At 42.5% G+C, this 14,401-nt stretch overlaps 1 protein-coding gene across 6 annotated transcripts; it reads left to right on the plus strand.

Annotated features, from left to right (window-relative positions):
- Positions 1-1,027: 1,027 nt before the first annotated feature.
- PAQR9 (progestin and adipoQ receptor family member 9) lies at positions 1,028-10,514 on the plus strand. 6 transcript variants are annotated; one of them, XM_036444895.2, is made up of 3 exons: positions 1,028-1,178; positions 1,544-2,858; positions 9,865-10,514. In XM_036444895.2, exons 2-3 carry the CDS (start codon positions 1,729-1,731, stop codon positions 10,070-10,072), a joined length of 1,338 nt encoding a protein of 445 aa, XP_036300788.1. In that variant the 5' UTR covers positions 1,028-1,178; positions 1,544-1,728; the 3' UTR covers positions 10,073-10,514. The 6 variants fall into 6 exon arrangements, with proteins under 6 accessions (XP_036300788.1, XP_036300787.1, XP_036300786.1 ...); XM_036444894.2 differs by having other exon boundaries at positions 1,032-1,261; XM_036444897.2 differs by lacking the exon at positions 1,028-1,178 and adding an exon at positions 5,866-5,908 and having other exon boundaries at positions 1,336-2,858; positions 9,865-9,990.
- The last annotated feature ends 3,887 nt before the right edge of the window (positions 10,515-14,401 follow it).

A 14,401-nucleotide genomic window follows, 5' to 3' on the forward strand; every position in this document is an offset into this window, starting at 1 on the left:
TTTTATGCACCAGGCCTCTAGTAATATATTAAAGAGTTAAAAGCTGTGATGTACTCAGAACAGTGTCTGATCCCTTATAGTTAGCCCCTGTTGCCATGACACTACTATATTGCAGGTAGACTCAGTCATACCCCAGGAAATCACTAAGATAAACTTTAGTGAAATGGTGAACATTTTAGAGCAGGCAGGTTTTTTAGCTCCCTCTTTTACAAGGTTCAAAGGCATAATTTCAAATGCAGTGTATCAAACCATTTTTCCATTTTTCAGTCTTCCTTTATTTTGGTCTCTAGCCACCCAAGTCCGCCTGTTCTTCTGGTCAATTATGCATAAGCTTTTCCCAAGCTACTGCCTCCCAGTCTCTAAAAATTGTCTCTGTCTCTTTTCAGTTCATTCATCTGTCCTTGAAGTCCTCCTTCAACTAGCCCTCCACTATGATAAGTCTTCGACTCTGGCACAGCTCTGCCAGTGAAGCCCTTTTTAATAAATTCCGCAGATCATCAGTCTTTCTGACTTGCCTGGTCTTGAGTTCTCTCGGACTTTGAGCTCCAAATAAGATTCCCATTTAAAGACACAAGAACACGAGGATGTGGGAACTGCGGGCCCCAACGGTTGGTGAATGCGACAAGAGGCCAGCTACGGGCTTGAATAAGACAAGGACTAGGGAAAAGGGAGGTTAATGACGCACTCGAGTAAGTCTGCTACACGAAAGGAGATTAAACTAAGGATCTGTGGTACACACAGCGAGAGCCGTGCGCGCTCCCGCGCGCGCACGGACACACAAGATAAAAGAGGGGTAGTCCCAGGTTTCTGACAGTGACACCCTGATCCGGACACGGTCTCTAAGCTCTCCCCGATTTCCAGAGTGCCTCTGCTCCTGCTACCTCGGGACTAATAGCGCATCTCCCCGCCCCGCCAAGCTGTGATGCGACTGGTGCTATCCCTTCCCCCACTCTACCCCGCCCCCGCGACCGCAGCCACAACTCTCCGCCCCCAGCAAATGCGGCTCCCCAGTGTCCTCTCGGTCGCCGATCGCTGATCGCCGGCGTGGCTGTCGGGTTTGGAACCCCAGCACCGACCCTCGCCCTCGACACCCGAAGCCGAGTAGCTGGCGCAGCCTTTGCCCCCTCATCAATCATTAACGGGCCAACTCGCCTGCTGCAGCCCGAGGAGGGGGGATGGTAAGGAACTTGAGACAGGGGACAACTCTATCCCCGGAGGCGGCCCTGAAACACTAGCCTGGGAGGCCCCCCGCCTTCCCTTGGTGAGCCAGTCCCTCCCTTCTTCCCTCCAGCGCTTCAGTTCCCACATCCCCGCCTCCCGCGCTGGGGACGGCGGCGGCTGCTCCCGCACCACGCGATGCCCAGTCACCGGGGCAGCGCAGCCGCCGCAGCAGTCTGCCGCGCCGCTGCTGGAGCTGCAGCAGCGTTGGCCGCCGGGAGCCGAAAGCAGGAAGCCTGGTGAAGGGGTCGCCAAGCCACGCGCGCTCCTGCCAGTCGCTGACTGCTTACAAACTGATTGTTTTTATTTATTTGCTTATTTTTAGGAACGGCTGCTTAGAGGCTCAGGTCTTCTCTTGAACCCACAGCGACGCCCCTGGGCTAACACAAAGACTCCGACAGCAGCCGGCGGGGACTGCTGAGTGCGCGGACGAAGGCACCAGAGGTCGCCTGTTCCCCGGAGCCCGCGCCAGAGGTCGCCTGTTGGCGTCCTAGCCAAGCCCGGGGCACCATGCTGCGACGCCTACAGCCCCGGAGCGCGGGCACAAAAGGCCCAGGGGCCACGACAGAGGCGACTTTGGAGGCCTCCTCGCGCCCCCATCCCTCAGCCTCTGTGGACTCTCAGGCCTCCACCAAGCCGCTGCTGCGCTGGGACGAGGTGCCCGACGACTTCGTGGAGTGCTTCATACTGTCGGGCTACCGGCGGCTGCCCTGCACTGTGCAGGAGTGCCTAGCCTCGGTGCTGAAGCCCACCAACGAGACGCTCAACTTCTGGACGCACTTCATTCCCCTTCTGCTGTTCCTGAGCAAGTTCTGCCGCCTGTTCTTTCTGAGCGGCCGCGACGTACCCTTCCACCACCCTTGGCTGCTGCCACTGTGGTGCTACGCGTCGGGCGTGCTGCTGACCTTTGCCATGAGTTGCACGGCACACGTGTTCAGCTGCCTGTCACTGCGCCTGCGAGCCGCCTTCTTCTACCTGGATTATGCTTCCATCAGCTATTATGGCTTCGGCAGCACGGTGGCCTACTACTACTACCTTCTGCCGGGCCTCAGCTTGTTGGATGCCAGAGTGATGACCCCTTACGTGCAGCAGCGCTTGGGCTGGCATGTGGACTGCACACGCCTCATCGCCGCCTACCGTGCACTCGTGCTGCCTGTGGCCTTTGTGCTGGCGGTGGCCTGCACCGTGGCCTGCTGCAAGAGCCGCACGGATTGGTGCTCTTATCCGTTCGCGTTGCGCACCTTCGTCTTCGTCATGCCGCTCAGTATGGCCTGCCCCATCATGCTTGAGAGCTGGCTCTTTGATCTACGAGGTGAGAACCCCACGCTCTTCGTGCACTTCTACCGACGCTACTTCTGGCTGGTGGTGGCCGCCTTCTTCAATGTGAGCAAGATCCCCGAGCGCATCCAACCTGGCCTGTTTGACATCATAGGCCACAGTCACCAGCTTTTCCACATCTTCACTTTCCTCAGCATCTACGATCAGGTGTACTACGTCGAGGAGGGCCTGCGTCAATTCCTCAAGGAGCCCCCTGCCGCTCCCACCTTTTCGGGCACCGTGGGCTACATGCTGCTGCTGGTCATCTGTCTGGGGCTGGTCATCAAGAAGTTCCTGAACAGCTCTGAATTCAGCAGTAAAAAGTGAGCCTCTGCCTTGCAGAAGGCTGCTGGTTTGCACCTGTTTGTACTTTCTGTTGTTACTGTTGTTGGTTTGTTTTCCAGTTTTGTTGTTTCCTTCTTTGCGCAAGAAGGGTGCTGCAGAGCCACAGGGGAAAAGTCCAATATGATGAGGGTGGGGGTCCACTGCACTTGGGGCTATGGATGAGGGAAGTGGGTCAAGCAGGAGGGAGAAGGCCATGGTTTTTTGCCCATGGACAGCATTCAGATGGTGTCTGTGACATCCAGGGAGTTTTTGAAGGTAGTAAATAAAATCCCAAATAAAACCCAAAACAGTTATATTTTCCAGTCGTCTTCTGTGCCAGCTGTAATAACAAGTAGCCCTTGTGAGGTCAGGTATGCATTAAAGAGGGTAAGTAGACAAAATCCCTGGGTACTTCCATTACAGTCTCAGGAGTGCTTGGATTTGTAAAAAGAATGGAGCTTTATTGGAAATGGGCACAAAGACATAAGTACAGGGCTTAACATACTAGAAAATGCATGGAATGTGAACAACACAAGTTAATTATTTCAAAATGTTTCTCAGATGTTATTTAAATAGTAATATATACAATAATTTTCATAAGCCTGTGATATGCACTGAATTTTGTGGTATAGTTATGAATTTTGCAGCCCTTCTGCATTGCATACACTTGAACTGGACATCAGGGCAAGCTGCTTGAGCATTCTCAACTACTTTCTTAAACAGTGTTTAATGAAGGCCTGTGTGCCATGACTTAAATGTGAATTATTCTACTATAGGGACTCAGGTTAGACTACTGGTGAGGAACTCAGTGGTCTGGGTAGATCCCAGTAACCCATTTACTGTAATGTATTCCACAAAACCTATCCTATTTTTGTTTTGTTTTTAATCTGATTTTTTCCTTCTCTACTTATTTAAATTACCACTGGAATAAATGTGCCTTTTGAAGCAATGCCCAAATGACTGGTCCTCAAATATAGGGTAGAGCAGTTGGAGTAAACTTTGTCTTACTGTACTGCAAATCAGGGTTTAACATTCCACCCAGGAAGGAAGGAAAATGGAATTGGTTTCAAATTTTTGGTAGCACCGGAAGTAGCTTACTAGGACATGCAGAGCATCTGACTTTTCTATTAGGAAAAGGGGCCAACCCACTAATGTGGCTGTAGTTCCTATTGAAGCTGATGGGGAAGGTGAGAGGACACTGTTCTAGACTGATGCCATCTATTGTTGCTTAAAATATAATACTCAGGAATAAATTAAGTAGTTATAGTGTAACAGGCAGAAGCATATTACTTAAACTGTAACTGAAATATTTGAGTTAAATAGAATTACCTTTGCCTAATTAACTACACTGAAGTCTCATTTGGATGTAGAATATAGTAATGAACGCTGGTCATCCTAAATCATGGAGAAATGAGTCAACATGCTCCTGAGATCCTTTCTAAAACTCACATTGGCCAGTATTATTTAAGACATTTTCATAAACGTTAATTTGTATTTGAGATGGCATTCTTAGATTAACACAAACCACTGAGGTAGCTTATTTAAATACTCATCACACTTCCTGAGAAGTCCTCTTGGTTAGGAGCCAAATAAGTCATTGATTGGGAAGTATTGATCTCATGGTATAATTTAGATCAAGCACATAAAGTAGGTGAACATTCACCTCAGCACTGATAGGCTGGTGCCCCCTTAATATATTGCTGCTTTTGTTTGTGCTTTTGATCACTACTATATTTATAAACTGCTGGCACAGTTCTCTGGAGAAACCAGTATGTTGGCATGTAACTTTTCACATAGAAGTTAACTTTGTATATGTCTATATTTAATTTAGAGCTTCTTAATGGGGATTGTGTCTCATCTTTGCAGGTTTGCTAATGGGTGACAGTATCTCAACTTTTGCAACATGCAAGGAGATTTCTGTTAAGTTACAGAGGCAGAAAATTTGTGTCTAATACAGATGTCATTCCTCACCTGTTACTTAATTCAGTACATGCATTCAGGGACAGGATATTTCCACCTGCAAAGTTATTTGCATGTCATCATTGTTTCTTCTAGAGTCTCAAAAGAAGCTAAAGACAACTTGATGAGTATTTTCTAGCTTCTGTGTAAAATGGGACCTCCCTTTTCAGAAGGAACTTTAAGGAGACAGCCTTCTAAAAAGGCTTGAGTTTGAGAACAAGAAATAAATCTGGTATTTGTCATTTAAAATTTTTGTTTGTTGTAGATCTAAGTCTGCAAACAGAATTTTCTTCTTGCCCTGTGTCTTTGTTCTTAAAAAGAAGCCAGTAAAGGATAAAATTACACCCACATCTTTATCAAATGATTATGATTCCAGTTTCTCTTCAAAAGTTTCCTTTCTCCACTTTCCCTTTCCCATGCTATCTTAATTTTTATACACCACATATACCATTGACAACAGGATGTTCTAGTTGAAAACATTGGTTTCACTTCACTTCATATTTGCAAACAGGTACTGTGAACATTACACAAGTTCAGGGGCGTTTGTAAAACTATATATGTTATTTGCTAAATTATATCAGATTTCTGTCAAGGTAAATGATGAAATTTTAGAATCAGCAAATATTTACAAAGTCTCCAAATTTGCATGGGACTATTCAGGTATATTACGTATTTCAGGGGTAATATGGCTATCAGAATAAAATAGCTTTAAAATATTTTCCAAACTCTCCATTTTGCCACCTCCTTTAAAATTCAGTTTTACTTTTAGCTGTTTGAAATGTAGGATAAATGATAAATAAGAGTGTACTTCTTTATCTCTGTAAAACCTATTTTGAAAGCATAGAATTTTAAAGTATATTATATAATGCATTTTATTTTTACACGTTTGTCATAATCTAGATGACATCTCAAGGAGCAGCATTATACAGGCATACCTGGGAAATGAGGATGTTTGACTTATTGCCTATCACCCTGTGTGGTTGGTCTCTGGGGCTGACAGGCTGATTCATTTGACTAACAGGGGTCCCTTTACTCCCTGCCTTGAAGCTATATCCTCAGCTGAAGAAGATAGCCTTCCCTGAGAGAGGAAGTGAATTCTTTGGTCATGTCATGACTGGCTTGTAAAAATAAGTGTGTTCTTTTCCACTGGCTAGCCACTTTCTATAAATAGCCTTAGAAGAAAGTATGGGGCTTCAAAGCTGGTCAGAGTGGCCTTCATATGTCTCCATTCATAAATCCTGCCTGCAAGTGTTTGCAGTCAAAAACTGTTTAGCTAGCCAAAACCGGTTTGGCTCAGTGGATAGAGCATCTGCCTGCAGACTGAAAGGTCCCAGGTTCGATTCTGGTCAAGGGCATGCATGTACCTTGGTTGCGGGCACATCCCTAGTAGGGGGTGTACAAGAGGCAGCTGGTCGATGATTTTCTCTCATTGATGTTTCTAGCTCTCTATCTCTCTTCTTTTCTGTAAAAAAATCAATAAAAATATATATTTTTAAAAAAACTGTTTAGCTCAAGTCAGTGGTCGGCAAACTGCGGCTTGTGAGCCACGTGCGGCTCTTTGGCCCCTTGAATGTGGCTTTTGCACAAAACACCACGTGCGGGCGCACATGTACAGTGCAAAGGAAACTTTGTGGCCCATGCGCAGAAGTCAGTTTTCAGCTCTCAAAACAAATTTTAATAATTGTACTGTTGATATTTGGCTCTGTTGACTAAATGAGTTTGCTAACCACTGACTAAGTCATTATGCTACTTCAGGGCAATCATTTCTAAGAAGGCAAAATTTGGGAATTGGGTGATTTTTATATATTTTTTCCTGATTTGGCGCTTAATCTGAGGGGTAACAGCAATTAAAAACAGATTTTTATCTTCAAATTTCTTTACAATTCAGTTAACCCATACAAAGCTATAGAAAAAGAGTTACAGTAGGAGTTATCTTCATTTCAAGGTTATACTGTTGGCTCAAGGTGACAGAATTGTTTTCAAACTGACATTAGAATGTAGGGATGGTTTTGTGCTTGATTATGAGTGTTTGCTAGTTTTTCTGGCCAAGCACAAACACTAATTAGAGAATGTACACTGAGTGGCCATATTATTATGATCTCTGAAAGCATAATAATCTGGCCACTCAGTGTATTTGATATATCTTATATAATAAAAGGCTAATATGCAAATTTTCCCCTTGACCAGGAGTTCGACCAGCAGGCAGGCTGGCCAACTGCCCATGTCACCCCTTCCCCCCCTCCTTTCCCTTCCCACCCCGCCACCCCCAACCCAGGCTGGCCAGCCCCTACCCATGCACAAATTCATGCACTGGGCCTCTAATATCTTATACAAAATGTTATCAGCTATTTAATTTTTATCCTCTTAGATTATTCACCTGTTGAAGTCTGCCACAGCTTACTTTTCTCTGTCAGTGTCTTTGAGTTGACTTTTATACATTTATACATGATTCCTTTAGTGATCTTTGAGCATCCACTGCATGTTAGACATTGGTGAGGATCCGTCACATTAATACAACTATTACCCTTTTGTCTGTGGGTGGAACAGGTAGGAGGACTAGAAAGGTCATGAGGCCAGGGACCAAACCCTGATCTTTTCCATAAACAGATATCTGAAGCCACTGAGTTTGGTCCTTTTCTCCTATTAACATAAGACCAATGCTTAAAATCTTATTTTAATTAACATGCTAGTCACCACAATCATGTTCTTTCTTTTTGATTCTGTCAGCTCCTAAGCCTTTGTGCATTTTATGATTAGAAATAATGAGAAAATTTAATGTAAATCCAGGTGAAGAGATATATATGAAAATATTATCACTACTAGTTAACAAAGACTGATAACAATCATATTTGAAAGGTTTATAGTAGTCATAACATTATGAAGTAAGGTTCATCCAAAGTGCCTAAGATATATAATTGTCTGAATTTCATACATAAGTTTAAAAATATGCAAGCTCAAAAGCTTACATCTCTAAAGATTAATGTTCTTTAGCCTTTTTCCTTGTTTCAGCTCTTTGGGTTTTAATTATGAAACATATCTTAGAAAAAATATCTGGAGGAAATTATAAAGAACACGTATCAGATATGAAAATGATAGGAAGAAGGCATGAGAAAGGGAGAACAAGAAAGATTAGATGTAATCAACCCAAATGGAATAGCAAGTTCAGCTATGGACAATTTCACCTGAGTTTTAAATTTTGTCCCTAGAAAAGCATGTGAATCCCCCTCCTGTCAGCACTCAAATAGACAAGCAAGAAATTTTTTTGGCAGCCCAACCACATCCCATAGCTTTTGACCTGAGCACTAGTGTCCAGGCATATTTTGAATGGTACACTTGCCCCTGGCTTAATGACCTTAATTTGTTTCCATAAAATTAGGGCATAAGGGGAAAATGGCATTAAGGGATAGCACCAGTAAATTACCTTTTGAATCATTTTCTTGAAAGGTTGCCAAATATTCTGTCATATATTGCGCTAACAAAGAGCCAATGAGCCTGGATAAGATGGAAAAGGAAACATGGATTGGCTGAAGCTGAGAACTACTGTATTCCTTTGTGAAAAGAAACATGTCTTCCTACTGAAGATTTTATTTCTTCAGTGTTATGAATAACTAATTTTTAAATATGAAAATTGGGGTCAGTTCTTCTGAGTCACTTTTCCAAAAAGCAAATATAAAATTTTGTTGTTTAAAAAAAAAAGGGGGGGAAATGTATTGTATTTCTGGTTTGCAGACTTCTAACTAGTTTGTAGATTTTTTTGTTTTAGAAGAGAGTAATAAGAATTTGTGAGCAAGTTGCAGAATAATAATGTCAGAGGCCAAGAATGCTCATTTGATTGTTAATTGTGACAGGATGTGACTTTTGAAAGCTCTGAACACATACCTATACAACAAAATGCTCACTTATTTCCTATATAATTCAATGGAAAAACAGCATTTTTTTGAGCTTTTGGAATTATTCCCCCATAGATTGTACTTCTAAATCTAATGCATGGATTTTAACATTTTTTGTTCTTGAACTATTTCTGGAAACTATTCCAAACATGACATTTCTTAAGGAAAATTTCTTGAATGTGTAAAAGTTGCAGGCCACCTTTCTCATGCCTTCCAACTTCACCTAAAATATGCAATAAGCACTCAAGTAGGCGTGGAGGGGTCTTCAGTTGGCTATTTAACCATGCTGTGGAGAGGGCCCTGCCCCTCATGGCTCACCACAACATTGAAAACTGACACCATGTAAATAAATCTTTGCTTCCACATGAAAAGAGAATGGGGACACATTAATTTCATTTTTTCTTTTAGTTCTATCTCTAGTTAGGAAGCATCACCTGTTTTTCATATGCTGGATGCAAAAAAAAGAAAATAATAAAAATTAGAGAAGTATTCTAATTTTATATTTTAAAAGTTTATAATAGTAATGTGTTTATAAAACACAGGCCTTAGCCCATAGATGAGAATGGTGCCCTTTGGAAAGTCTCATCTGTGTCCTGAGAATTTAATTACCTGGAGCTTTTACCTTAATGATAAAGACCTAGTAGGTCTTTAAAAATGTAAATAATGTATATAGTTTAAAGACAAATTAAAAAAACACACTTTTTTTTTTTTTAAGGAGAAGAAAACCATCAGATGTTATAGGTGTGTAACAAGGCTAAATTTAAAAATATTTTTTAAATTCTTGACAGAAATGTCATTAAATTCATTTTCTTAGCAATGCTTAGCAAAAGCATTTTCCTCCAGGCTGGTTTTCTGCTCTGGAGGCTTTGAGCAAAATTATTTTAAGCAGCTAAGTATCAATGCAATAAAAGGATAAGACACAGATCACTTTGATGAGTTTACAACTATTGTGAATAACATAACCAGAAAAATGCACAACCTCGAACACCCTATTCCTTATTTCTTAGAGTGAAAAGGAGAATAAAGCCCTAAGCCATCCATCCCCACACAGACCAGGAAAGGGCTCTGCCCCAGGGCAGGGGGAGGGTTCCTTAGCTGCTCTTCTCTCTACAGAAAGCATGCAGTTGCTCTGAACTCTCATGTCATCCTTTCCCAGACCAAGCCACCACCTTGAGGCCTTCACTTTCCACAAATTCAGCCTTGAAGATAAAAGGTTTCTAAGAGGATTCCATTTTGGCCTTTTCAAACCAGCTCAGAAGCAGACAGAAGATTTAACAGTGACCAAATATCCTTGTGTGGGGTTAATTTTTTACTTTTATTTTTTAATTCATTTAATGCTGATAAATGGAGGGAAAGGAGAATAAAGGATAATGCAGGCATAAAGGAAGAAAGAAACATTTTTCTCCACTTGTTTAATTAATTCTTAGGCTACCCTGATTCCAGCCATCATACACATCATACACATCCTAAACAGCTCTATCTAGTGAGCTAGAGGGACTTTCTCAGGATGTGTAAACTTCCACACAGGGACTGTGATGTGGTTTCAAAGTATTAGTGTATTCTGCCAAGCATTGATTATCCATAACTCCACATTACCTGCTAAGTTAAGAAACAGAATCCATAAATTTGGTCAGCTCTGTGAATGTAGCTGAACAAAATTGTGATTTACGTCTGTTCTGTAATTTGCTATGGTTTTGTTTGTGTGAGACATTTATCTCTTATGGTCTTATAACTATTCATTTTTTTGGCTGAAAAACATATGTATGAAATAAGAATAAATTATTTGTATGCATAGTGTTTAGGACTGCATTTGTATGCCTCTGTGTATGTTTAGGAGATTATTCAAACAAATTATTCATAAATAAATAGTAAATACATATACCACTAATAAACATGATAAAGAAAAACATTATCCTTTTTATAAAAATCAGCTAGCAGAAGTGAAGAGTATAAGTTTGTCCTGAAGAACACCCTTAGTATATTATTTTCTACTTTTTAGTTAAATGAAATAGAAAATTCATGACTTACTCTGAAACCATATCTTCTAAGAAAATACTTATAATGAAGATCTTCCTTAGATCTCCCTATTCCCTCCCCACTCCAAGAATGGAAAGGAGGGAGAAAGATATATAGAGAGAAACATCAGTGAGAGAGAGACATTGGTTGGTTGCCTCCCACATGTATCTGGACCAGGTCTAGGGATCTAGCCCACAACCAAGGCATGTGTCTCTGACTGGAATTGAACCCAAGACCCTTCAGTTTGTAGACAGATGCTCTGAACCAAACCATCCAGAGCTATTTTTCTACTTTTTAAGGGCACTTGTGGTCCATGGACTTCTGTATGATTTAGTCTGTCCCAGAACCCTGGTGATGTGTGTGAATTTGCAGTATCTCTGTCCCAAATAAGCCTAGCAAAGGAGATCTAAGTTTAGTTCTTAAAATATGGTGATTGCTAAATTTTTAAATCATGTTGACTTTTGTACCAAGAAGGAATTTTTAGTCATTAGGAACAGAAAAATCTCCTTTCAATTGAGTATAAAAAGGTTTGTAGGAAGACTACGGGAAGTGACAGCATGACCACCTATGCCTCAGGAAGGACAGCAGCTGGAGATGCCAACTGGGAACAATTTCTGTGGTTTGCCAGCCCTGTGATAGTTGTCCCCAGTTCAAATTCTTGGGAGAGAGTATCTGATTGGCCTAGCTTAGATGACATAGACTCCTCAGGTGTCAGGTAATGAGCACCTGTGCTTTACAGCCCTTTCCAGAACCACCTGGAGGGAAGAGATTAATTTCCCAAAGGAAAGAAGGATGGGCAGAGAACATCCACAGCTGTCTGTTTCATTTCCCAGACACTTGGCTGTCTGGCATGTAAGCACACTTGTGTAATCCTAGCTCCCGAGAGGCTGAAGGTTGGGCCAGGGGGTGCTATGCAAAGCACTTGTCCAAACCAAGTTTCTTATAATGTGGGGTTCCTCCCAAGCTCTGGAGTACCTGGTTACAGAAGGAGGGAGGGAAAAGTGCCAGCCACCCAAAGTAACCACAATACCCTGTTTCCCCGAAAATAAGACAGTGTCTTATATTAATTTTTTCTCCCAAAGTTGCACTAGGTCTTATTTTCAGGGGATGTCTTATCTTTCCATACGCTAGGTCTTATTTTCGGAGGGTGTCTTATTTTTTGGGAAACACGGGTAGTAACCCATAATCCAGTGCCTAACTGGCTAGCCCATACCCTCCTTTCCATATATATTTTCCTTAATATAATACTACTATTACTTAGGCAATCTAAGTGATTTTGCCCTCTTCCTAAAGTCAACTCCAAATCCTGACTTAGAACTGCAGCAAGCTCCCAGCACCCAGACTCTCCATATGATGTGGATTCCTCTCATTCAGGCCAAGCTGTAGCTAGAGGAGACATTCAGCCACCCCTCTCCCCTAACACTGTACAGTGGATTGCTGAGAGGTAAACTCCCACTCAGAACAGCATACCACTTTTAATAGCACCCTTTTTTGTCACCGATATATGGCAGCCATCACATCTGTGGTCCAGGAGAACAAGCTCTCCATGTACTGGTGGTGAAATGAGCTCCTCAGGCTCTGTGTGCTAGGAGAACTTCTGTCTACCTTATTCCATTCCCATTCCCATTTTGGCCACTCAATATCTTTTGAGCCTGTGTCAGTCACATGCCTGTTTGCCTTAAGATCCATTTCCCAATCCTTTCCCTCATCTGCCCTGTAGGAGCTAATTTTAGGCTCCCTTACCCTCTGGGTTTTTTAGTTCTTGCCAAGGAAAGCAACGTGGAAGATTAAATACAAGGAGGAGGGGAGAACACTGATATTTACCCTCCTATACTTTTCAGTCTTCCTGTGATGTTCCATTCTTTTTTCTGAGATCCTCATCCCTGGCTGATGCTGTCAGTATAAATCTAACCCTGAGGTAAGTCAGGATAAGAATAAAGCCAGCTTATGCAATGGGGCCAAGTGAATAAATCATAAAGGCAGCCTTGATCAATCTTTGCCTGAAGCCTACTCACTTTTGAACTTTTTCTTATGCAGGGTGGTGAATTCCCTTTATTTTACAATAGTTTAAGTTGAATCTATTTTTTTTTTTTTTTGGAAGCATCTAAACTGACACATGCAGTTTGTAACTTTCCAACCATATATAACAGGATTTGCATAGCCCTCATTCCATCTTCACTCAGTTAGTCCTACTTTTTAGGACCTGCATATCAGATATATGAAAACCCTAAATTTTTAAAAATTAAATATATTGGGGTGACATTTGTTAACATGAACATATAGGTTTCAGGTGTGGGTTTCTGTAGGTGCTGCAAGGATTCAGAAAGCCCCAGTTCAGGGTACCATTAATGCCAGGGTTCTTGTTCCAGCATTAAGAAGGGTTCAGCAATCTGGAGAAAGGCATAGATTAAATGAGTTGAGAGATGAAAGATAATTTTGAAAGGCATTGGGGGTCAGAGGAGCCTAGCTGAAGGAGCTAAGTTACCCTTGTCTCAGGACCCCTTGCTTTTTATTAACCCAAATTGTCCTAAGGCAAGTGAAGATAATACACTTCAAAGGGTAGCATACAGAAGCATTGTCAGATTGGGGAACAGCCTATGGCTGTTCAGGTGTTTGACCAACAGGAGGCACTAACATGTAGATTAAGATGCCCTGAGCTGTCTGGCAGCAAACAATAATCGTATTCAGGTTTGGAGGAAATGCCTTTACCATTCCAACAGGTGATGATATATGTGACTCAGCCCTGTTGAGTCTCCAAGTTCCATCAACCTTTTGATGAAACTCTTGCAATTATGACATGCTGGAATTGACTTCCGGAAGGTTTCTATGTTACAATATGAGTATGTTATTCTGTGTGCCCACCACCCAAAGCCAAATATTCTTTTTTTTTTAATTTATTTTTTATTGATTTTATACAGAGAGGAAGGGAGAGAAATAGAGTTAGAAACATCAATGAGAGAGAGAGTCATCGATCAGCTGCCTCTTGCACCCCCCCACTGGGGATATGCCCGCAACCAAGGTACATACCCTTGACCGGAATCAAACCTGGGACCCTTCAGTCCCCAAGCCGACGCTCTCTCCATTGAGCCAAACCGGTCCCGGCGCAAAGCCAAATATTCTTGATAGATCCTCCCTTCCCCCAAATGATGGGCAGAGTATGATGTAACCTGTACCTGCAGCATGGACATTACTGAGCACCTAACCAGACACCTTATATGGACTGTACATTAGACCACCAATCAGCACCTGCCAAATACTCTAAGCCCCCGATTCCTAAGTGCTTAAGTGCCTAAGTGCCTAATCATGTGCCTTATGTGAAACCACCAATCAGCGTGTGCTGAGTACCCTAAGCCCCATCCCTTCCCTTTCCTCCCCTCAAAAGGTGCCTTTCACCCTTGTACATGTGCTCTCTTCTTTTGCAAGACTGCTCGGCAGGGTTCTTCTCCTCTAATTAAGTCTGTAGTCCTGGTTTCTGGCCCTCTATCTCATCTTTCATTTGGTGCCAAAGTCTAGGAGAGGTGCACATGAGCATGGATGATCCTTGGACCTAGCCCCAAGCTTCTGACTCCTGCTCTGGCTTTGCTCAGTGGCATGGTTCTGAGTTGATCGGCCTGCTCCGGACACCTCTCGAACCCTGCCGAACCAGGACAAGTGGGGATCTCACCACTTTCTAACAG

This window comes from Pipistrellus kuhlii, unplaced genomic scaffold (assembly GCF_014108245.1).
Source record: "Pipistrellus kuhlii isolate mPipKuh1 unplaced genomic scaffold, mPipKuh1.p scaffold_m20_p_2, whole genome shotgun sequence".
NCBI lineage: Eukaryota > Metazoa > Chordata > Mammalia > Chiroptera > Vespertilionidae > Pipistrellus > Pipistrellus kuhlii.